Consider the following 22,259-nt stretch of genomic DNA (forward strand, 5'->3'; position numbering starts at 1 on the left):
AGGCTGGCTCTCATCTAAGCCTCGCTTCGACAGCAACCATGAACGCGCGCTAAGGAAGTAGAATAGAAATGTAAACGGGCTGTAACTAACCTGTCACGCACACCAATATCGGTGCAGGGCCCAGTCAACAATAAGCCCTGCACTGGCTGTAGCATAGGTCCAATGTTCATCTTTTTGTCTTTTTTTTTTTTTTTCCTTTTCCTTTTTTTTTATTTTCTTGCACTGCAACATCTTACGTTGACAACAGCTACAAGGCTTTTACAAATGACTGACTCACCAGTCCCTAGCGCAATCCAACCAGATCTCCCAGTCTTGAAGCATCACACTTTCCCTATTCACACTTTGCCATCAAAATCTCTCTAAAAATAGCCACTGCTCTACGACTCCACTGCCTACAATATCTACGTCATTAAATCGTTTTTTTTTGTTTGCTCTTCTCTCTCTCTGTCTCGAGATTCTGTGTCACTCTGCAACAGAAGCAGCGTTTATTTCAAATTGTTTTAAATACCAATTGAGATTTTCAATTCCAACTCGATTAAATAGCAAGTTCTTTTACCAAAGTTTCAAGATAGCCTCCACTCGCTCCAAGCACATCATCCCCCCTGCACACACACACACACACACACACACACACACGCTTAACATGTCAGAGCTAAAAACGAAAAAGAAGCCCGTCGTGAGGTTCCAAATTATTCACTACTACTTGCTTCCCCTTGTCGCATTGGTTGTCTGGTGGGGTATGTTGATTGCTATGCTCATTTGTTGGGGTGTACAGGGAAGACCAATTTACAAATTCATGAATGGAGAATACCAGGATCCAGTATACTTGTCCGATATCGGTGCCACTAATTTACAACCATTGTTCATTAGTTGTGCCGGATTCCAAGCCATCTTTTTTGTCGGCACTTTGGCAGCAGGAATGTTTTTGAGAAAAACCCACAGAATTCAACCATACATCACTAAACACCAGCCCCGGTTGGCCATTGCCAGCATCATTTTCGCCATCATTGGACAATTGGGGATTTTGTTTGTGTCAATCTTCAACACCAAAAATTTCCATAATGTACACCTTTCCATGGTGGGTGTATTCATTGCGTTTATATTTTTTGCATGCTGTTGCGATTTTGGAATCAGTTTTGTATTTGGAACAAAACCAAGCTTATTGGATCCTGTTCACGATACGGTCATATTTGGAAAGTCGCGTACTAGCAACTTGTACTTTGTCAGTTTCGTGTCCAAGATTGTATGGTTGGTGGTGGCCATTGTACTCGCTGCTTGCTTTGGATACTACATGAAGCATGGAAACGATTCGTTATCTGCCAAATTCGAGTGGTGTATTTGTTTCTGGTATGGGTTCCTTTTAGTCCTTTGGAGTCTTGATTTGATTCCTAGTGCCGTTAGAAAATATAGATCGAAGCATCCAGAATTGTACCAGACTAACCAATATGATTATGAAAAACAACAAGATGGATCCAAATGGGAAAGCGATTTGCAAAACCATGCCAGGCACCCATCGTCGGAGATTGGAGATCAGCCCACATTTGTTAATTCACCAATTATGCAAAATCAAAGGTTAGCTCAACAACAGTACCCTAATGCTGAACAACACACTCAAGTTCCCGTTACTAATGCATATGGAAGACAAGAACCAGTTGCTGAGAATTATGGTGGTCCCGATGCTTATGGAAGACATGCAGCAGTCTCAGATCACTACAATGATCCTGACGCCTCTGGAAGACAAGAACCCCTTGCAGAAAATTACAACAACACGGCAGCCTACACTCCTGCGCCACAACAAGTTTACACAAGGTAGATTAATGTTTGTAAATGATGGTATTCTTTCCGTTCTAATAGTTTGTATTTATTTTAAATTCTAGATTTTCGTTGAGTGAAATGATATTGTGCTGTTATAAAGAGGGTTTCTATCTCTATATCCAGAGCGTCTTAACAGTAGGAACCTATAGCTTATGTTTTGGAACATCGCAACCGGTAGCGCCCACATTCCTCAGCGCTTAACCCAATCCCTCCAAATCTTTCTTTCCTCTCTGAGTTTTCCTTTTTTTTAGAACTGTCATCTTCCCCCTCCCCCTCCATCACATTCCACAATGGGAAATGACCAATACAAATGTGGGGAATGCTACAACCCAGTTCAGATAGATGAGAGCTTGAAACAGCTCAATTCGTCACAACTTAAATCGTTGATCAATGCAAAACAGAGTTTGGATATTAATGCTGAGAATGAATTGAACCCACAAGATTACTTATCTGTTGATAAGTTGAAGCTTTATGATCAGCTTCCGAAACAAGCAAGGCCAATGGTTTTCAAGAGCTACTTTGACAGCGAAGATGAGGATAGCGATGAAGACGAGGGAAATTTACACTTGGCTAATTCAAACACCAGTTCAGATATCAACTCGTATTTAGTAGTGGAAGAGGACCATGCGAATGAATCAGAGCAAGAAGTGGTGGACGAAGGAGGATTTGAACTTAGACTCTCAAGCCGTATCAAAGTTTTAGAAACCATATTCAACATTTTGTCAAATACCCAAGATATCGAGCATCCTCTTGGTGAAGATTGTGCTAATTTACTACTAGAGAATTATCAACTCAAGTTTGATCAATCGCAAAAGGAAAAAGACCAGTATGTGGCGTTTTTGCGAAAGTTGAAAATGCAAGATCAGAAATTGAATTTGCATCAAGAGAATGGAGAAATCTTGAACCATGTGGAAGATGGTAATCTTGATCAACTGTTGAGCGAATTTAAAAACTTGAAGGAGGTGGAAAGGGACCGCCTAAGTGAGTTGAAAAAGTTGGAGAATAACCGAAAAGAATTGGAATCAGAATTGCAATCAAATAAAGAAGAATTGGCATCAATGCAACACAAAGTAGATGATATACTACGACTCCGAAACGAGCTCCAGCTTGACCTTGGGGACAAGCAGACCAAATTGGAGCAGCTTAAAGCGTCATACAATATACACTTGAACCACATTGACAGTCTACGCAGCTCCAACATTTACAAGTTGATGTTTGATATCAAAATTTATAAAAAATATGCCATGATCAATGGATTTCGCATAGGTTACAAGATTGTCTTACCCGAGGTTAATGCTGCATTGGGACAAATTGTTTTACTTCTCACATTGATAACCAAACGCCTTGATCTCAAATTGATTCATTACAAGTTGGTCCCCATGGGGTCGCAATCACATATTGTCAAGTTTACAGATTCGGAAAATGGTACCCGTCAAAAGAAAGTTCTCAATTTGTATTCATCAGATGAGTTCACCTTGGGCCGGCTTTTCAATTTTAACAAGATGGATGTGGCTATGATTGCATTGTTGGAGATTGTTGCACTAGTCGAGACACAATTGAAAAAAATCGATACCGAACTAGAACTACCGTACAGGATTGTTAGAGATACCATTGGTGGAAAGAGCATACGCGTCACTTCAAACTCTGAATGGACTCAAAGTTGTAAGAATTTGTTGACGTGTTTGAATTGGATCTTGACATTTATCAGCGCACACACAAGCACTTGAGGCCAAGTGATGAAAGCTTTAATTCAATTGACATCATCAGATGGACGAATGTACGTGTTACTTTCTCATTACAGGTGGTGGTGACGTAAGTACACCCATATGAATTGGGCGTGTACTGACCAAATCTGGTTGCAAAACATCACCACACAACAAAGGGAGAGAAATCCGTTTTTTTTGACAACAACAGCAGAAAGCAGCAGCAGCAGCAGAAAGCAACAGCAACAGGCAGACAACTACTCCTCCTCTGGCCGTCTTGACTCTGCCACAATCCCGTCTGTCTTCTGTTGTGTTTACGATCGGTTAGTTTCATTATACCATGATTTCGTCAAGAAACTACCTAATAGAGAGTCACATCCGCGACACCACCCCCGTACGAAAGTATTCAGGGTCTGAAAACACATCTATGGAGCTTGAGTCGGGTTCGTTTAGCATTGACGTGGACAACACACCCACTAGAGCCAATTATCCTGCTTTGGGGGAGTACAATCATTGCATCATCAAGAGATCAAATTTCAGGCTTATTAACGAAGGTATGATTCCCAGAGTTTTACCTGAACCAAGGGCTGGAGGTACCACCAATTGCGTTCAACTGTTGCAAAGCACGTCAACCCCCTCTTCAAAAGTCAATTGTATTCGCAGCTCTCCGTTTGTTGCCAGCCTGGACTTTGGTTTCAAGAGAAGCTCACCCATGGTAAGTGCGTTGCCAGATGATTTTGCTAAATCCAACGAGGTGTACAGGCACATTTATGGATCCAGTTCCTTCATTGACAGCCCGTTTATTCACCGAAACTCGAGTGCCAGATCAAAGCTAAACCAAGATTGCATTTGGGGAGTCACTCCCAAGTGCAACAACGAGATCGTCTCTGTGCGAAACACAAGTGCAAGGAGAAGCAATGCATCATCGGTTATGAGCATTGAACTGATTATGAATCCAGTGTCGCCAGTGAAGAAAAAGCGTGTCGAATTTCGACCACTGCGTGGAAATGAGTACTATGGTGTAACTTTGGGAGCTACTCAGATTGAGGATTTTGAGTATGGAAAAGACTCGGATGTTCAATGGAGAGAAGATTTTTGCAGCACATCGTATAAGAAACACAATCAGTACGATCAATTTATCGTGACCATCAAACTACCCCACGACTTTAAATCGAGGCTCTTGGCTCTCAAGAAAAGAGGGGAACTCGGGGTTAAGGGCAATGTTCAAGCAGTTGGCGTCAACAAAGTTGGTGTTACGTCTTCAAAAAGACGTGGTAGAAGAAAGCGTGAGATTACAAAGGATGTGAGACACCACCAACCAGTCAAAGCAGTCCCAAATAAGAAGCTTGCAACCGAGAAGCAGTATCCGTTGGAGCCTCCTGTCAAACCACTTGCCAAGAAAGCCAAGTCAAAAAAGTACGATTCAGATGAAGAGTATATACCTTTTGCTGACGAGGAGTTTGATATTCCAAGGCCTAAAAAGCGCGTGAAATTGGGCCCTAATTGTGTCGCAAAGAAGAGAGACCCCATTGTGAGATCGAAACATGGGTGCTGGACATGCAGGATTCGCCACAAGGGATGCGACGAAGAACAACCAAGATGCGGCAATTGCAAACGGTTGAATTTGGAGTGTGATTTCTCTTCAATGCGTCCAGATTATATGCTGAATGATAAATTACATGCTGCAAAGTTGATTGAAATAAGAAGCGTTACTGATAAGATAAAGAGGCATGGTCCAAAAGTAGTTGGAACTGGTTGCTGATGCGTATGATGTTTTGCATTCTTGTATTTGTTTTATAGAGTTTGGCTATTGAATGGGTGATAAAATCTTCCTCCCTTTAGTAGTTGGGATTCTTGTTTGTGTTGTGTAGTCACAACAATGTGTCCTTTCCCCCTAAGCCATCTTGCGTAGTTGTGTCCAAACAAGAAAAGGTAGCAGAGAGAGAGAGAGAGAGAGAAAGAGAGACATAGATAAACTTCATTGATGTTACACTCTGTTCCTGAAAAAAAAAAAAAAACAACAAAAGAAAAAACAACAGAGGCATTTTCGTCGAGAGGAGGATCAAAGTATTTTAAAGCTCCTACCATACACAACTACTACTCTTTATCACCATCAAGATGCTAGATTTCTTAGTACTTGCGCTAACGCTCTTTAGCGTAAGCAATGCATTCTACTTACCTGGAGTAGCACCCACGGATTACAAAGAAGGCCAATCAATCCCATTGCTAGTGAACCATTTAACACCCGCATTACATCATGCATCATTGGGTAAAGGAACCACATCAACATACGTGTACTCGTATGACTACTACTACCCCAAATTCCACTTTTGTCAACCGGAAGGTGGACCCGTGAAGCAGCTGGAGTCATTGGGATCGATTATATTTGGAGATCGTATTTTCAACTCCCCCTTTCAAATTGCAATGTTGAAGGAGGTTCAGTGTCAGAAATTGTGCACTTCAACTTATCCAAAGGGGGACTCGGTGTTTGTTAATAGGAATATCAGGGCTGGGTACAGTTACAATTGGCTTGTTGATGGATTACCCGTTGCTAGGATTATCCAGGATTTGAGGACACAATCGCAGTTTTATGGTACTGGGTTTGATATTGGGGCTATTGATACTGATAACAAGGCTGTTTTGTTTAACCATTTTGATTTGAATATCAAGTATCATGAAAAGGGCGACGGCAAGAATTTTAGAGTTGTTGGTATCACGGCCACACCTGCGTCGTTGGATAGGTCGGCGTTGCCTGAGGATTCAGCACCGGAGACTTTGTGTGCGACTGATTTGAAACTGGTTTATTTGGATAAGGAGAAGGATACGCTGGTGTTGTTTACGTACTCGGTCAAGTTTGAAAAGAGCGATATTGCGTGGGCAACGAGGTGGGATCAATACTTGCATGTCTATGATCCCAAGATTCAATGGTTTTCATTGATTAATTTCTCATTGATTGTGTTGATTTTGGCTATTGTTATTGCCAATATTTTGGTGAGAACGTTGAAGAATGATATCGTCAAGTACAACGAGGTGAATTTGGATGATGACGTTACTGATGAAAGTGGGTGGAAGTTGGTCCATGGTGATGTGTTTAGACCACCTCCACAAAGATTATTGTTGTCGGTGCTTGTAGGAAGTGGTGCACAGATATTTTTTATGATATTTGTCACCATATTCTTTGCCTTGTTTGGATTGTTGTCGCCTTCGAACAGAGGTGCCTTGTCTACATTCTCCTTTATTCTTTACATTTTGAGCAGTTTTGTATCGTCATATGTGTCGGGATACTTGTACAGGTTCCTTGGTGGTGATAATTGGAAGTTGAACTTGATCCTCACGCCAGTTCTTGTCCCCGGTATCTTGTTTGGGGTGTTTGTGTTGCTCAACTTCTTTTTAATCTCGGTTGAATCATCGGGTGCTATTCCAGTTGGTACCATGGTTGCAATTGTTGTCATTTGGTTTGTGATCTCGATTCCATTGTCGGTTGTTGGATCAATCGTTGCTTCAAAGAGACCCTTGTTGGATGTTCCCGTTAGGACCAATCAGATCCCAAGACAAATTCCTCAACAGCCATGGTACTTGAAATTGATTCCTGTTACCCTCATCAGTGGTATTTTCCCATTTGGTTCAATAGCCGTGGAAATGTACTTTATTTATTCATCCTTGTGGTTCAACAAGATTTTCTACATGTTTGGCTTCTTATTCTTTTGCTTCCTTTTGATGATTATGACAACTGGTTTAATCACGGTGCTAATGGTTTACTACACATTGTGTTCGGAAAATTACAAATGGCAATGGAGATCCATGTTTATTGGTGGAGGATGTGCCGTTTATGTGTTTATCCATTCCATCTTTTTAACCGGTGGCGAAAAGTTGGCTGGATTGACGTCGTTTGTGTTGTACACGGGATACTCCGTTGTTATTTCGTTGTTGGTGTTCCTTTGTTGTGCCAGTGTTGGATTCATTTGTAGTTTATTCTTTGTCAGGAAGATCTACAGTCAGATCAAGATTGATTGAGAGTTGGAAAAGGGGAGAGACAAGAGACAGGTGTATAGAGTTGTATATTACAGAAAAAAAAAGAAAAGGAAATTGAGGAAATGAACATTTTCCATCATCTTTTATTCATAAAAGAGCCCTGCCATTGCGTGTCATTGAGTGTATTTTGGTGTGCATTCACATTACCTCATTAGATCAGATTTGATCAAGGGAATGACAGTGTTGATCCAGTCTGGGTTGGGACTCACTTTGGTGGAGAAATCAAGGGGATTCTCAGTGATGCTTTGTTTCAATTGTCGTATAGTTTGCTCATTCAATTGCAAATTGGTCAAATTGAGATTCAATAAATTGTAAGATATCGACAAGTTGCTACTGATTTTGGCAGTGTCATCAAACGTGTTATCGGCAATTAGTTTGACGAGCTTGATGGTGTAGAATAGTTGATCCACTGCTAAGTTCAAGCATGGGTTCAACACTTGTTTGTTGGACATTGTTCTTGTGCTCAAGTAGTTGGCAAAGTTTAGTATTGTTGTAGTTAACGTTTCTAATGCATATGCGAGCTTTACTGACTGATTGTTGCTGTTGTTGCTGTTGTTGTTGTTGTTGTTATCGTTGACCGACTCGAATAGCTCGTATTTGAGGTATAACAAGTTGGTGAAATGGGTGAGGAAGTCGTCCTTAGTGTCAGGTTTGTCAAGCTTGGCATTCGTGTATGAAGTAATAAGACTCGTTCTCATCTTGAACAAAATTGCCGACACAGTATGTACTTCATAAACGAGATCGTTCAAGAGTGACTTGTTTTTGTCAACAAATAAAGACAAATTGCAACTAGAAACAGTCTTTTGCACGCCTTCTTTTAAGCTGGAAATGGTGTCAACTGTATCCAAAGTGAGGTACAACTTTGCAATCCAGGTATCGAATTCTTTGTCATGCCGCTTCTCGTCAAATGTGCGGTCTATTGCATTCAAGTCATTCAAAAATGCTGCAGCCGTAGCGATACCCAACAGATAGTGGGTTCCTTTCAATAGCAAAGTATAATTGAGAACAATCAAGGTCAACGCATACAAAAGCGTTGATATCCGATTGACTCTTGATTGTTGGTACAACTGCTGTAGTTTGAAAAACACCGAAATGGTGGTGTAATCAGCAACAGTTTTGAAATTCACAAGGTCGTTGATGGATATATGGAAACATTCAACCAAGTTTTCAGTGGGTGCTTCATTACCACCACTGGTCTGAATCAACAGTACCAACTTTTCAACATCAAGTGGAATCACTGGGTATACAGGAGCAAACACTTTTCCATACACGTCTAAATCTGCCTTGAGCATATCCATTGGCGAATTTTGTTGCATCTGGCCAAACCCTCCCTCCACGGGTACTTGCAACTGCAGGTGAGATCTTGAGATATCCTGTCCTATGAATCCATTATACGGAGTTCCCGACTTTGATACAGTCATTGGTGACACTGGCATCGGTGCCCCTTGCAATACCATTGACTTGTTGATTCTGCCACTGAGACTGGATAATGACGTTATGGAATTTCTAGGAGATATGGATTGTGAGTTGGTGCGCATCATTGGAGGGCGGTGTTGTTGTGAGGATGAGGACCTGACTGAGTAGAAATCTTCAGACTCACTATCACTTAAAAGAAATTCGCTATTGTTTGAGTGTCTGAGGATGGGTAGTTTTGTGTTTGTTGTTGAGGTTGAAGAGATGGAGTCTATTGAGGAACGTCTTCTGCTGGTGCCGCCACCTGCACTTGTCACGCTGCTGATGGAGGAGCGATGGTGGGGGCCAGTAGCTCTAGGCATTTCATAGGGAACTTTCCAGAAAGGTCCTTGAATCGGTGGGCTATTGTTGTTGCTATCGTTGGCGCTGTTGCTGTTGACATTGTTGTTGGAATTGCTATTATTTGGTGGCGGTTGTGGTGGCTGCAATGCCGGCGGCGGCGGCTGTCCACTTGTGTTTAGCTGCAGCGGAGTGCTAGACGGAGTTGTGTTGGAATCATTCAAATTCGCCGTGATGACCTTGTGTATAGCTGGTGGAGTAGACCTTTGATTGTAGCCTATAATTGGGGGAAGTTTGATGGTGGACATCTGCTGCGAGTTTGGTCGTATTTGTGGAAACGGTAAGCTATTTTGAGGAAATTGTTGTTGTTGAGGGACTTGCTGTGGCTGGGAGTGGGGGTGATCGGCCACTTTGGTGGGTGAGAAGGCGTTAACAGGTTGTGGTTGAGCAACATTGCCGTTTGTTGAAGGCTGCTGCTGCTGCTGTTGTGGTTGCTGTGGTTGCTGTGTGGGATGCACTCCGGTGCCAGTAGTGCCACCACTTTCAATTTCCCTATCTTCATACTCCTTCAGATACCCCTTGGATGGCCCTCTTTTCAACGGTGTTCTTGAAAACGTACATTCATCTCCATTTTTTTGACAATTGTTACATATCTGAGTCACTTTGTTTAGCGTAGTGGAGTATTCTGCATTGCATTTGATCTTCTTTCGTCGACAAGCGTCACATGCGCGAGATATTTTGGACCGTTTGCGGGGTGGATCACGAGAAGAGTCGGTTCCCGATACAAGTTTATCTGTTTCTGATGGTGATCCAAAAGAGGGCGCCTGTTGGTACTGCTGCTGCTGCTGTTGTTGTTGTTGTTGTTGTTGTGGTCCTGGAAAAGGTTCAGCACGTGCATGCCTCGCTTGTGAGTCGATATTATTGTGTTGATGTGCAGGTGCATGAGCATGCTGTTGTTGCAGACCAGAGGAGTCCATTGTTGACCCTGAATTATCCTCGCTGTGCTCCTTTCTCTTGTGTTGTGTTTCGGAGATGATGTTGTTGATTGAAGGGATTGACTTTGTTGGCAGCGTTGAGGTCATGATCATCGTGCCAAGTAGCAATATTTTAGGCTAACAGTCAAAAACAAAAGGGATCGGTCCTCGATGGTATTCCGTTAGGTTTTCACTGAACCTATTAGTATGGAGGTAATAGAAAGGTATACAATGATGGGGTCAGTCAATCAGTCAAACCAGTTAGTGCTTGGTTTTCTTCCCTTAAATTCCTTTCGCTCTCTGTCTCTGTCTCTGTCTCTCCACAGGAAAAAAAATTTGTTGTATGGGGTTTTTATTAATTGTCTCTTTGTGTGTGTGTGTTTTGGAAAACAAAAACGCCGCCCGTTGAAACTCGGAACAAAAGTAAAAAATTATCATCGGAACAAACGAGAAACAAAAAAGCAGAAAAATCTTTGGAATCACAGACAGAGAGAGAAAGAGAGACAGAGAGAGAAAGAGAGACAGAGAGAGAAAGAACAGCAAAGTAATTGACTTATACTTTCAACAGGATAGGGGTGAGGGAAGAGGGGGAACATATGCCAAAGTGTGAGTTGTAAAGGACGTATGTAGGGGTACTTTGCTCTTATTAAACCTTCCTAGTTCCTTAGTGGTGTAATACACATTTGTCGTAGAGACATGGGATAAATATTCCATCCTTTTACGAAACAATATACTTATTCAAATACTCGTATGCGTTCGATATTGAAGTTGGTCATGCGATGGTTGCAATTTACATGTCAAGGACGTTATTTCTACAGATAGTATGAGGTTAAGTGGTTGTGTTATCCACCTGGGTTTTTTTCATCTGCGCAAGCAGGTTTTTTCCCGTATGTTTTACAACACTGTCAGGTCCTGTTTAGTGGTGGAGGAGTAGGTCTGCCCTACTTCAAGACCATTGAACTTAGACATATTCTTTTTTTTTTTTTTTTACCCCGAAGCTAGTTGTACGCTGTTAAGGGTTTGGCTTGATGCTGTGGCTTGCTGTGCTATGGTTGATAACCTGGCTGATGGTGATGGTGATGCTGATGCTGATGCTGATGCTGATGGTGTTGGTTTTGAAAAGGTGGTTTAAAGGAGAAAGGTTGTTTTGTGTTGTAAGGGAACAACTGGCGATGCATTAACGTCAGTTTGGTCTGGTCTATGAAAAGGAGTAGCAGCAGATTCAGAGTCAGTGACTCTAGCAGAAGACATCGTGGATATATATATATATATGTATAGATAGATTAGATAATTACCTTTTTGGATCAGGTTGATTTCTTGAAGATTAGAAGAAAACAGAAAGACTCTCTTTTAACTTAAGAGCAAATTAGAATTTGGGAAATTTAATCCCTAATTTATAGTGTTGATGAAAACTGCGCACATGGGATGAAAACACCCACGTGGCCTTGCTGGCAATAGAACTCCCTCTGAAGTTCACCAGTGCAAGGATTATATTAAATAGATTGAAAAGCCCACGTGGCCTTGCTGGCAATAGAACTCCCTCTGAAGTTCACCAGTGCAAGGATTATATTAAATAAATTGCAAACCTTAATTTAGGTTGCGAATAAGATTTTTTCTTGAAAAAGGTCGTGTGTAATTTACAAGAAACTTTATTTAAAAGATTCCTTGAATTATCTCACTTCAACATTTTGTTTTTAAAGGAGCCGCCCTTACTGGTGGTCAGCTGAAATGGTGTAACAGGTTCAGCATGTTTTCATGTGCCGGCCTGTAGTATTTTGCTGGTTACTCGCCTCACTGCCTAATGTGCAATGTGGGAGAAGAAGAAACGCATTATTTTATTTTGTCAGTTTTGTGCATTCCTACCATATTTTCCAGAAAAGATTAAAAGAAAGAGGAAAAGGGGCCGAAAGTAAAAGGGAACTTTTTTATTTTTTTTCTATTTTTATATCTTTTCTATATATTATAGGTTTTCATAGCTTCTTTTGTTATCCCAAGCTTAGTGCAACATCCCATTCCCTTATCAAATTCATAAAACCCAAATTCTCTTCCTCGTCTTCGCCACTGGCTCTTCTTTTCCAAATCTCATACACTATTTGTTTTGCTCGCCAGTGGTTCGATTGAAGTTCATACCCAGGACACGTTTGCCAAATGCGTTTGATTCGATCCTGAGTTGTTGTTTCGGTTGCAACTGATCCAGCAATTAGCAAATTCCAAAACATGGGTTTATAACCAAGTTGTAACTGTCTTGCACCATCAACTGCTAGACATAGATAATCCAAACATTTCTTCACCACAGCTTGATGTTGCTCTATATCAAAATCCTTCTTCATTAGTTTGTTGTGACATATAATCACTGCCTGATGAAAGGAGTACACATGGTTGAGTAGAAAACTATGAAACCTGTCTTGTGGGTTCAAACTCCAACTCAGTTGACTTATGTTCCACCGAAGTAATTTATCCTCTACTTCAGCACATATACGCGGGAAATTTCGAGGAAATACCCGTTTCACACTAAAGATGTTTTTGTGGTTTGCCAAGTGGATTGATTCATGGAATATATGTAGCAAATCTTTGGGTATACCATACATCAAATAAATAAGCTCGGTGTCCAAAGTGGTGGTGAATTTGATATTCAAGCTGGGGGCAAACTTAATCTGCGAATACAAACTCTCAATAGTGTCACCCCCTGTAATTTCATACGCGGCACTATATTGTCTATTGTTGTTGAAATTAATGGTGAAAGCTGTTGGCACATAATCCATCTTTGCTGGACCACTAACTGAAAGTAAATTTCCAATACTTGGTTTATTCTTGGATTTTTGCTCTTCCTCGTCTTCATCCTCTCCCTTTTCCTTTTCCTCTTTTTCGTTGTCCTCATCGCCATCATCATCATCATCGTCGTCGTCACCGTCATCGTCGCTATCTAAATCTTCAATCAAGTTGTAATCCTCCTTCAAATCTCTGTACCGTTTTTCATCTTCTTTTTCCATTTGATAGTTGAACAAGTTGATTGCCTGAGTACTCTCATACATGAAATACTTAATCTTGAAAGCATTGATCAAAAACTTGTTCATGGTACTGTTTCGCGTCCTTGTTTCCAACTTATTCTTTATAACAAAGTCGCCAATGGCGTATATCAAGTCCAAATTTTCAAAAACACTAAACATACTATCAAGCTCAATCTGAAGAATCAAAGCTAAAAGTAACATTGTATCATAATCTTCAACTGCCTTACCACCCCTTTGTCGTTCAGCAATCACATCCGACTCGTCCAAATGATAGTTCAACAACTTGATACTGAGTTTCCGCAACTCAATACTAATCTTTAGAAACTCATCAATCTTGTACTCATCATCCTCATTCTCTTCATGCAAAGACGTCCGTTTGGACGCTTTAAACGCACTAAGACCCAAACACAAATAAATAATACACAACTTGATACTTTGCAACAACTGCTTATCGTCCAAATCCTCCAACTCTTGCAAATCATTCACATCCCAAAATGCAAAATCCCAACATATAAATTGTCCCACAATCTGCTTAACATAAGGGATAACCAATACATCAAAGTAATTTTGGTTCATCCCAATACGATTCACACTAAACAAGTCCAGAGTGAAATGATCCAATAGGTTGCGAAATAATGGATATAGCGTCAATTCATTGTTTCTCTTGGTGTAAAGCTTGCTATTGACTAGAGTCGCATTGGCAAACCATGCGTCATCAGAGTCAATATTGGGGAAAAACTTGGGGTACAAGATATGCAACATGTTTTGATCGTTGAATTTGTAGTCTGGTCCCTTGATGGCTAGAATGGTGAGTTTGGCAAAGTTTAAAAGATCGTAATGGACATAAGTGTTGTTTGTTCTGGAGAATACCGAGGAGTTGTTGGATTTGGTGGTGGGAGAAGTAGCGATGGTGGTAGTAGTAGTAGAAGTAGTAGTAGTAGTAGTAGTAGTGGTATTGGTAATATCCGTAACCGTCTTTCGCCTCTTTTTCGTTGGCGGAGTTATTGGTTCTGCTGCTGTTGTATTGATTGGCAAAGTCATGAGTGGGGTTGCCGCCCATTCATCCTTCAGTGCGTCATGTACCCCCCTTTCCATCTTCGGTATATCAACGAGTCGAAAGCATCTAAACGGACCCAACTTTGCCTTGCCTGAAACCACGGCTGAGTCGTCCACCCTTTCCAAAACCGAATTCAACTCCGCATATGTCTCGTAAAGCATTTCTCGAGGAAACTCCATCAAATCCACGTTCCTCCTCTGCATATTGTCCGACTCGTTGTCGTAACCTAGTTTCAAACTGATCATGCTCTTATCTCGAGATATGGTTACTGGATCACTCCATCTCAAACGTATGGCGTAGCCAAGACATTCTCGTTTCAGTTTGACACAACGCGTACAAAATGGCTTGGTCAAGTCACACTTCACCTTTCTTGAACGACATGTCCAGCATCCGTCAAATGTTCGCTCTTTTCTGGCCATGAAAAATAACCAGATATTGTATATTTGTGTGTGTGTGTGTGTGTGTGTGGAGGAGGAGGAGAGACAAAATAGAAAAACCAGGAGAGGGAAAGATGCTTTTATAGTTTGATTCCGAATTTTGAAATTCGCGATAAACAATACAACATCACGAGAAAACAATACACAAGATTACACACACAACACAACCCCCTGTGTCGTGCGCTATGAGTATGTCCACGTTGCCTGTGGAAACTGCGGAAGAGTATGATCCTTCAGTACCGGTCGTATTGCCTCATGAGAAAGTGTACTCCATCCAAGTCGGGTATAAATTGTTTCGTTTGAGCGGATTGTCGTTGTCTTCAGATTCACCCTCGTATTTTACAAAATTCTTTGGGGATGAAGTGAATGAGGAGAAGGTGCTATTTTTTGACCGAAGTCCTCAAATATTTGAGAAAATCTATAGTCACCTACAGGGGTACTCCATCAACATCACCAATGACTACGAGTATATGCACCTTTGGAGTGATGCATTTTACTTTGGTTTGCAACGGTTGCAGAAATTGATGACGGACCAAGATATTTTTGCTAGTGTTGGCGACCAAAGCTTCAAGATACCCAAAGTGTTATTGCAGAATGAGGGCAATTGCCCCAATTACTTTACGATGAATTCGGAACGGTTGTTTTTTGATAATATAGCGGTGATTGAGAGAAACCGAATGTTGAGACCGCCACTACAAAGACCAGCTATAGTTGGCGGTCGATCCCCCAAGCTATTTTCAGATCTTTTGGAGTATCTTAGAGGAAACACATTGGTGATTCGCAATGAGGAGCATCGGCAGTTGTTGCAAAAAGAAGCGCGATACTACCGGTTTCTCGAATTAGAGCAGCGAATGGTGAGGCATAAAGTGGTTGATGATGCAATTGTCATCAACTTGATGGATTTGAGTCGGAAAGGTATGGTTAACATCTCCCCCAGTAATAGGATGACTGAATGTCCTATGAGATATGCTCGGCCGTATATCGATGAACCGGCAAGAGACTTGATTTTCCAAATTGATCACCTTTCTGACGTTCGACAAGCTCAATTGTTTTTGAATAAAAGCACAAAGATCCCAACTGCAAAATTTGAAGGCAAGGTATTCGCCAAGATTGCACAAGTGTTTAAAGATCTTTCTGAAGGATTGATTCAAGAGGAGCAGTCAATTACGTTTCTCGTGGGGTTGGCAAATCTGAGAACAAGTATAAATGGGAAAGAAATGATGCCAGGATGGGTTGGTGATTTGTTGCTGGCTGTGGGTGATGACAGATCTGTAAAGGTTGAAGAGGAGAAGGAGGAAGATAAAGAAAGCGTGTTGAAGAGACGGAAACTCAATGTTCAAGGAGAGGTTGTTAGGATATACCTTAAGCGATCCATGTGGAGGCTAATGATGAGAGGGACATTGGCAAGACTAGAGGCAGTAAATCTTGAAGGATTGACCAGTCCAGTACAAAGTGTGGACTTTCTATAGACAATACGGTCATCGATTATATTTTACTCTGTTAGATCTATAAGCTCCGCTACTTACTTATTTACATTCGTTTCAATATGAATCCTCCATACATGTACCTGGAAACAAAACTGACAACGGTGCCAATAAATGCACAACATGTCAAGAAGTAAACCAAATTATCAAAACTGGCGTGGGAGCCGGTTGCAATTGCACTACCAATGGGCAACCCTACTAAATCACCAAACGACAATACAAAGAAAGCCGTTCCCAATCCCTTACCAACATCAGATGTTTTGACAATCGACGCCACCAAACTTGCTGATAGACTAAGCACTGACCCGCTTGAAAATCCAAAGCATCCTGAAAATACATACATTGCAGGTAAATAGTGACCAAATGGAATCCAAATGACACAGAATATAAGCAATGAAAAGCAATTGATCACGCAAAATGTATTGAATCTACCTAGCCACTTGTCGGCAATAATACTCGGCACAATACGGCCAGGGATACTGAATGAGTTGAACACCACCACCAACAAGTATGCATCAGAATCAGAAAACCCTCGGTTGGTGGCATAGAGCGGTATTTCAACCATGGAGATCAAAAATGCCAACCCATTGAAAAGTAGCCCACCAACAATGACACCAAACAATGGGTTCCTGTAAACAATTTTGAAATCAATCGAGTGAAACATTTCTTTTAAAACACTGCCATTGCCAACATCACTAAACTCTTCTTTTCTATCAGTCACCATCAACCAACCCACAGCCAATAGAAACAACGACAAAAATGCACCTACACGAATTGACCAACCAAACCCAATTTCAGGGAATAGGGACCTAAAGAGCAACGGGAAGATGACTCCTCCTAATCCTCCTCCAGAATAGGCCAACCCCAATGCAATTGCCCGTTTCGTACAATACCAATGGCTAATCACTCCCACAAATGGTCCAAATGTGAATGCGGCCCCAATTCCAGCAAGAAACCCATAAGCCAAGATGAACTGCCATACCCGATGGCAGAAACTTGTGGCGAGTAGGCCCAAAAACATGGCGATTCCACCACACATTATGGGGCCTTTACATCCAAATTTATCAAACACTGGGCCCGAGACTAGGGTTCCGCCAAAAGCAAAGAAGTTGTACAAGGAGAATATCCAACTTATTGCCGTTGAAGGTTCATCTTTTAGACTGTGCTCTGATACGTAGGACTGTATCACACCAGCGGAATTGACAAACCCTAGTGCACCCGTGAGTCCTAGAAAGGAACCAATCACTGTCAATACTGCCTTTGTGTGGAGCCCGGATGGGAAATTTGATGGGTCGTCGAGCAAATGTAGACCATTGCTGGTGGTTGAGGTTTTAGATTCATTTGAGGTGGCTAGTAATGTAGGTGTCGTATCGAGTTGTACATTAGGTTCTGGTGTTGTGACTTTCTCTTCGTCCAGTTGGCTTTTTGTCATGATTGCGTAAAAACGTAGACACGTAGACCCGTAGACCCGTAGACCCGTAAACCCGTTGTGATTAGTATAATGAGGCAAACTTATCAGTTTGCGTTTGAAATTTCCATGACATTCTTTGTAGCCTCTTTTTATATAATTTTCTAAATGCGCTTTTGTAGGTGAAAAAAAAAGAAAGTAAAAAAAAAACAAAAATTTTAGAGAGAAACGCAATGCGAAAAATTCCGCTTTTTACTCAAATGCAGCGCAAAGCTGGGTCTCAACGTAAATGGAGTACTTGGTAAGGGTATAAAATGAGCTTTTACGGTCTTGTAAGCTAATTCCAGAGTGCTACCCCTTTCAATTATGGTTAGAGGGGTCAAAGAAATAAAAAGTACTTGCATGATCGTGAGCGGAATTGAGATGCCGAGAGTAAGAAAAAAAAAGAATTGGCACATTTGCGATTGTGTAATTTAGGATTTAAAATCTTTTACAAACTAGAAGGTAGGTGCGGCACTGCAGTGATGTCGGATGCCAGGAGTTGATACTATGGATTTTTTTTTGTGTTTTTTTTTGAGACGGCAATAGCAAGCACAACCCACTATAGACTTCATCACATCCGGAGGGAGTGGACTACAATGATGCTTAAACCTTTGAAAATACAAGGTTCAGTTGGGAGCTGCGTCTTTGTGCTGTGACTTTTGTGCGTATGTTTTCCGTCGGAAGACCCGAAAGAGTTCTGAATGAGTAAAATGTTCTTGTGTGGAGCCTTACCAGAAAGGGAATAGGATTTGTATTATATGTCTTTGCAGTCATAGTGGATAATAGAGAGAGCGTGTGTGTGTGTGTGTGATGACTACGGCAGATCTTAATGGCTGAAAGTTCCGTTCATATGCAGAAATTGAATTACCACTTCACAAAACACAGGATATTTTACTGAATCAATACAAACATTCATACGTTCTTTCCGTAAGTAGCAGCGGCTAAACTGTTGTACAAGATTATTAATTCATCATGCTGTTTCTTCCACATCTGATTCATCTAACACAGTACAGACACTCTGATATAAAATCTTGGCTCTATACGAAAGTAAGAAGCTTAGTACCAAATTTCAGCCGTAACTGCAACAATCAAGGACTGAATATTATGAAATCTTCATACTCCTAAACCAAAAGTTGTCTTTGTGCGACAAAGATAAATCCGATAACTCACATGCATGGCGGTTACCAGCTTTGATAAAATTAGAGTTTAATCTAACACGTGTAAATGATTGGTCAGTTAAGGCTTGGGTTGATGCACACACCGAGTGGTTGGAATCAACCTCTTGTTCTAACCCTTTTCCGTGAGACACGTGTGGCCACGTTGCATCACTCCAATTTGAGTTAGTCTCATAGAAAAGTTTATATAAAAAGACCAAACTCTCCTCCCCCTTGGATCGATTTGATCCCCACTATCCCATTTAACTGTGATACTTGTCTCAACACAATCTCTCGGTATTCGTCATTAAGTTAATATGAAGTATTACCACAAAGACAAGAGAATCGACGATCTTGCCAAGATAGTCAAAATTTTGACGTGTGTCGTGGTGTTAATTTTGATTGTATTCATAATCCTGTATGAACACACAAATTGGTTTGTCAATCACGACACGATAGACTGGTCTTCCAAAGAGTTACTTAGAGTGCCTCACTATGGTGCTGAGGTAATGTCCACTAAAGCTTACTTAGAGAGGAGGAATTGATGGGCTTGGTTTACTGCTGCTGCGGTTGGTGGAATGATGGTTGCTGCTGCTGGTCTTGCTGGAAGTTTTTGGGTTAATTCATGCGCCAACACTGCCGCGGTTGCCACTCCAGGGTGCTGGTATGCAGCTGCTGGGATTTGTGTTGTTGGAGGAATTGGGACTGCGTTGACAGCGGCTGCGGGTGCTAACTTGGGCAATGCTAAACGAGACAATGCAGTTGGAGGTGTTTACAGGCACGGGTATTTGGGGAAATACCATCTTGATGAACACTTGAAGACAATAATATTGAACCAAGTGAATGACGCATTGTTGTCTATACCTGGTGTAAGTGATGTCAGGTCATTTCATATAGCTGACTTGGATGCTAGAAGCTTCGGTGACAAGAGAGACGTAACAGTAGATGACACTACAGCCAATGCAAATGTAATTATATGGACTTCTATCCATGGCAACCATGCAGCATTGTACACTTCTGGTGTCAAGAATATTACTGACTTCGCCCATTATATTCGCCATTCGCAACCAGTGCCCGCCAACACCGAAACCACTGACAGGTATCACAACTCCACCAGTGTTGTCAACAAGAGAGTCAGACGCGGACAGAACTACTTTGATGTCAACTACGTCGGAATTGGGATAACGCCAACCACGACCTAGCCAGGGTGCTTTCCCAGGATCGTGGGATGGAAGAAATATGGGAATACGATCAAGAGGTGCCTAATTTTTTCCACAATAACGGCGGTTGCAAGTATTGTGCAACAGCAACTGTGAATCCTATTCGTGGAAAAAATGGGGGATATGATGATATTGGGAGAGAAAATGCCGTTCATGGACAATTTTATTTCAACACTTATGGTGGTGTTGATGGGTATTGTAATGATAATAAAGATGGAGCTCAGTGCAGTCAGTCTGGATGTGGGCAATAGAAGACTGTGTCTCTTTGTTTAGTTAGATTAATCACACTTTTATTATGGGCTTTCGATCTGCACTACTTGTAGGTTATCAGAGTCTACTAAGCAGCGCAGCGCTACCATGATGATGGTAGCTCCTATCGCAGATTTGCACCTTTTACTTCTTCTAAGTGCATCTCGCGCGAGGATCTCAAAAACAGAGGAAAAAAAAAAAAAATTTTTTTCATTCAAAAAACCCAATTACCATTCTTTTCTTTTTCTTCTACAGGTTCAAAACAGTATTGATAATGATAAACTAAACAAAGTGTATGTTGAAACTATTGCAAACCTCCAAGCAGTGTCTTTTTTCTCTTCATATGATGACAACTATTTTTTCCTTAGTGTCTTTAAGATCGCAAGATCAGTGTGAGCACATGATTTCTCAAAATAGACTACAACGGTATCTGAACTTTGGTGAAAGAAGGCATTGGCATGGTGAAGAATGTTTTCCTGTTTGAGTAACTAACCTTGTGTTTATTAGTTAATGGGGAAAAAAAACTCGAGATTATTGAATAAAATATACCAAAAGCCGTTGCCAATTGATGTTGCTGTAAATGTCGCTGTTGTATTAACAAATCCCATTTCGTGGTTTGAGTATGTTTGGAATTTCATACGTGTCAATTTATGGAACACTCCAGATGTAAGCAAAATCGATGTTGTTTGTGACAATGGTGTGTTTAAGGTTGTTAATGCTGATTCGATGGTTAAGTTGTGGAGGGAAGGCTTTTTTGGCAAGGGTGTTTTGTCGAGATCTGAGCCTACATGGCACGCAAGAACCGTATCTAGGCTCAATGGCGATGCTGATGATGGAAAATCGAGTGGTGTTGCCATGGAAGATGTAACAAAGAGTCGGAGACATGAAAGGATAGAGTTTAAGCGACAGAGACAAAGGTTGCAGGATTTGCAATTGAAGCAGAGAAAGGGGTTGATTGAAGAAGAGGAGGTGGTTGAGATGGCAAAGTTGGATGAGCAATTAGTTGAATTTAGGAGAAAGGATTTTGTCAATGTTGAAGAGGCCGAAGTTGGGATGAGGGACGAAGATGCTGATATTATTGACGGCAAAAATGGTTCTGTTGTTCAATTGGAGTATATGCAATTGCAAGCTGTGGAGGTGTTTTTCTTGCAATTTGCACTTGATAAAGTCAGTGTTTGTGATATATCGCTAAAGCAATTGTTTATCCAATGTTGTCAACAATATGAGCCGTCATCTCCAATTCTGTCCAACAACAAATTCATTGTCAATTATGTTGTGTATCACTATTTCAGATCCAAAGGTTGGTGTGTGAGATCGGGTATCAAGTTTGGCACTGATTATTTGTTGTATAAACGAGGTCCACCGTTTTCGCATGCCGAGTTTTGTGTGCTGGTCATGCAAGATAATCACCAAAATGACACCAGTTTGTATGATTGGTTTCAAATATGCGCTCGAGCAAGAGTTATTGGTAGTGTAAAGAAGAACTTTGTCCAGGTTTATGTGGTGGCCCCATTGCAAGCAGAATTTGATGAGGTATTCGCTACCACAAACATTGATGAGGGACTAATGTTTAGGAAGTTATTGAGCATGTACAAAGTGTCGGAAGTGTTATATAGAAGGTGGAATCCTAGCCGGACTAGAGATTGAATAAACAAAACGCCATGTAAATAATTATCAATGTAACTATAGCGGCCTCTCTCATCGCGGTACAAAAACAGAATGGGAGAAGAGAAGTACAAAAAAAAAAATAAATGGAGGAGGTATTGAGACAGGCACACGACCTCTGTTGAGTGGAAGTTTGAAAGGGCTTATCTAGAAGTATAGCAGAGTTGTTTTTACACAACGGAGTGTTTGTGTTGGATAACTTTGTCGTGTAAAGTTCTTACTGGGAGCAGCTCTACCCAACCGAATGACGTGTATGAAA

The 22,259-nt window shown here is 41.2% G+C and overlaps 10 protein-coding genes across 10 annotated transcripts; 7 read left to right on the forward strand and 3 right to left on the reverse strand. All coding sequences in view use genetic code 12, as the record gives it.

The window, feature by feature from the left end:
* Window positions 1–796: 796 nt before the first annotated feature.
* KGF57_004846 (uncharacterized protein) lies at window positions 797–1,813 on the forward strand (the record flags this gene model as incomplete). The annotated part of the gene is made up of 1 exon (XM_051754398.1): window positions 797–1,813. The coding sequence occupies one exon, from the start codon at window positions 797–799 to the stop codon at window positions 1,811–1,813; it is 1,017 nt and encodes a 338-aa protein (XP_051606757.1).
* Window positions 1,814–2,105: 292 nt separating this feature from the next.
* Window positions 2,106–5,280, forward strand: KGF57_004847 (atg6; the record flags this gene model as incomplete). The annotated part of the gene is made up of 2 exons (XM_051754399.1): window positions 2,106–3,413; window positions 3,922–5,280. The coding sequence occupies 2 exons, from the start codon at window positions 2,106–2,108 to the stop codon at window positions 5,278–5,280; spliced, it is 2,667 nt and encodes an 888-aa protein (XP_051606758.1).
* A 356-nt stretch (window positions 5,281–5,636) lies between these two features.
* EMP70 (Emp70p) lies at window positions 5,637–7,532 on the forward strand (the record flags this gene model as incomplete). Its single annotated transcript, XM_051754401.1, has 1 exon — window positions 5,637–7,532. The coding sequence occupies one exon, from the start codon at window positions 5,637–5,639 to the stop codon at window positions 7,530–7,532; it is 1,896 nt and encodes a 631-aa protein (XP_051606759.1).
* A 161-nt stretch (window positions 7,533–7,693) lies between these two features.
* RGT1 (Rgt1p) lies at window positions 7,694–10,390 on the reverse strand (the record flags this gene model as incomplete). The annotated part of the gene is made up of 1 exon (XM_051754402.1): window positions 7,694–10,390. The coding sequence occupies one exon, from the start codon at window positions 10,388–10,390 to the stop codon at window positions 7,694–7,696; it is 2,697 nt and encodes an 898-aa protein (XP_051606760.1).
* Window positions 10,391–12,261: 1,871 nt separating this feature from the next.
* On the reverse strand, window positions 12,262–14,760 carry ARG83 (Arg83p; the record flags this gene model as incomplete). The annotated part of the gene is made up of 1 exon (XM_051754403.1): window positions 12,262–14,760. One exon carries the CDS (start codon window positions 14,758–14,760, stop codon window positions 12,262–12,264), a length of 2,499 nt encoding a protein of 832 aa, XP_051606761.1.
* A 203-nt stretch (window positions 14,761–14,963) lies between these two features.
* Window positions 14,964–16,247, forward strand: KGF57_004851 (uncharacterized protein; the record flags this gene model as incomplete). Its single annotated transcript, XM_051754404.1, has 1 exon — window positions 14,964–16,247. One exon carries the CDS (start codon window positions 14,964–14,966, stop codon window positions 16,245–16,247), a length of 1,284 nt encoding a protein of 427 aa, XP_051606762.1.
* Window positions 16,248–16,308: 61 nt separating this feature from the next.
* Window positions 16,309–17,694, reverse strand: KGF57_004852 (uncharacterized protein; the record flags this gene model as incomplete). The annotated part of the gene is made up of 1 exon (XM_051754405.1): window positions 16,309–17,694. The coding sequence occupies one exon, from the start codon at window positions 17,692–17,694 to the stop codon at window positions 16,309–16,311; it is 1,386 nt and encodes a 461-aa protein (XP_051606763.1).
* Window positions 17,695–19,447: 1,753 nt separating this feature from the next.
* On the forward strand, window positions 19,448–20,068 carry KGF57_004853 (uncharacterized protein; the record flags this gene model as incomplete). Its single annotated transcript, XM_051754406.1, has 1 exon — window positions 19,448–20,068. The coding sequence occupies one exon, from the start codon at window positions 19,448–19,450 to the stop codon at window positions 20,066–20,068; it is 621 nt and encodes a 206-aa protein (XP_051606764.1).
* Window positions 20,069–20,094: 26 nt separating this feature from the next.
* Window positions 20,095–20,337, forward strand: KGF57_004854 (uncharacterized protein; the record flags this gene model as incomplete). The annotated part of the gene is made up of 1 exon (XM_051754407.1): window positions 20,095–20,337. One exon carries the CDS (start codon window positions 20,095–20,097, stop codon window positions 20,335–20,337), a length of 243 nt encoding a protein of 80 aa, XP_051606765.1.
* Window positions 20,338–20,845: 508 nt separating this feature from the next.
* SEN2 (tRNA splicing endonuclease subunit) lies at window positions 20,846–21,982 on the forward strand (the record flags this gene model as incomplete). Its single annotated transcript, XM_051754408.1, has 1 exon — window positions 20,846–21,982. The coding sequence occupies one exon, from the start codon at window positions 20,846–20,848 to the stop codon at window positions 21,980–21,982; it is 1,137 nt and encodes a 378-aa protein (XP_051606766.1).
* Window positions 21,983–22,259: the final 277 nt, after the last annotated feature.

This window comes from Candida theae (genome assembly GCF_024610275.1).
Source record: "Candida theae strain CBS 12239 chromosome Unknown scaffold11, whole genome shotgun sequence".
Taxonomy (NCBI): domain Eukaryota; kingdom Fungi; phylum Ascomycota; class Pichiomycetes; order Serinales; family Debaryomycetaceae; genus Lodderomyces; species Lodderomyces theae.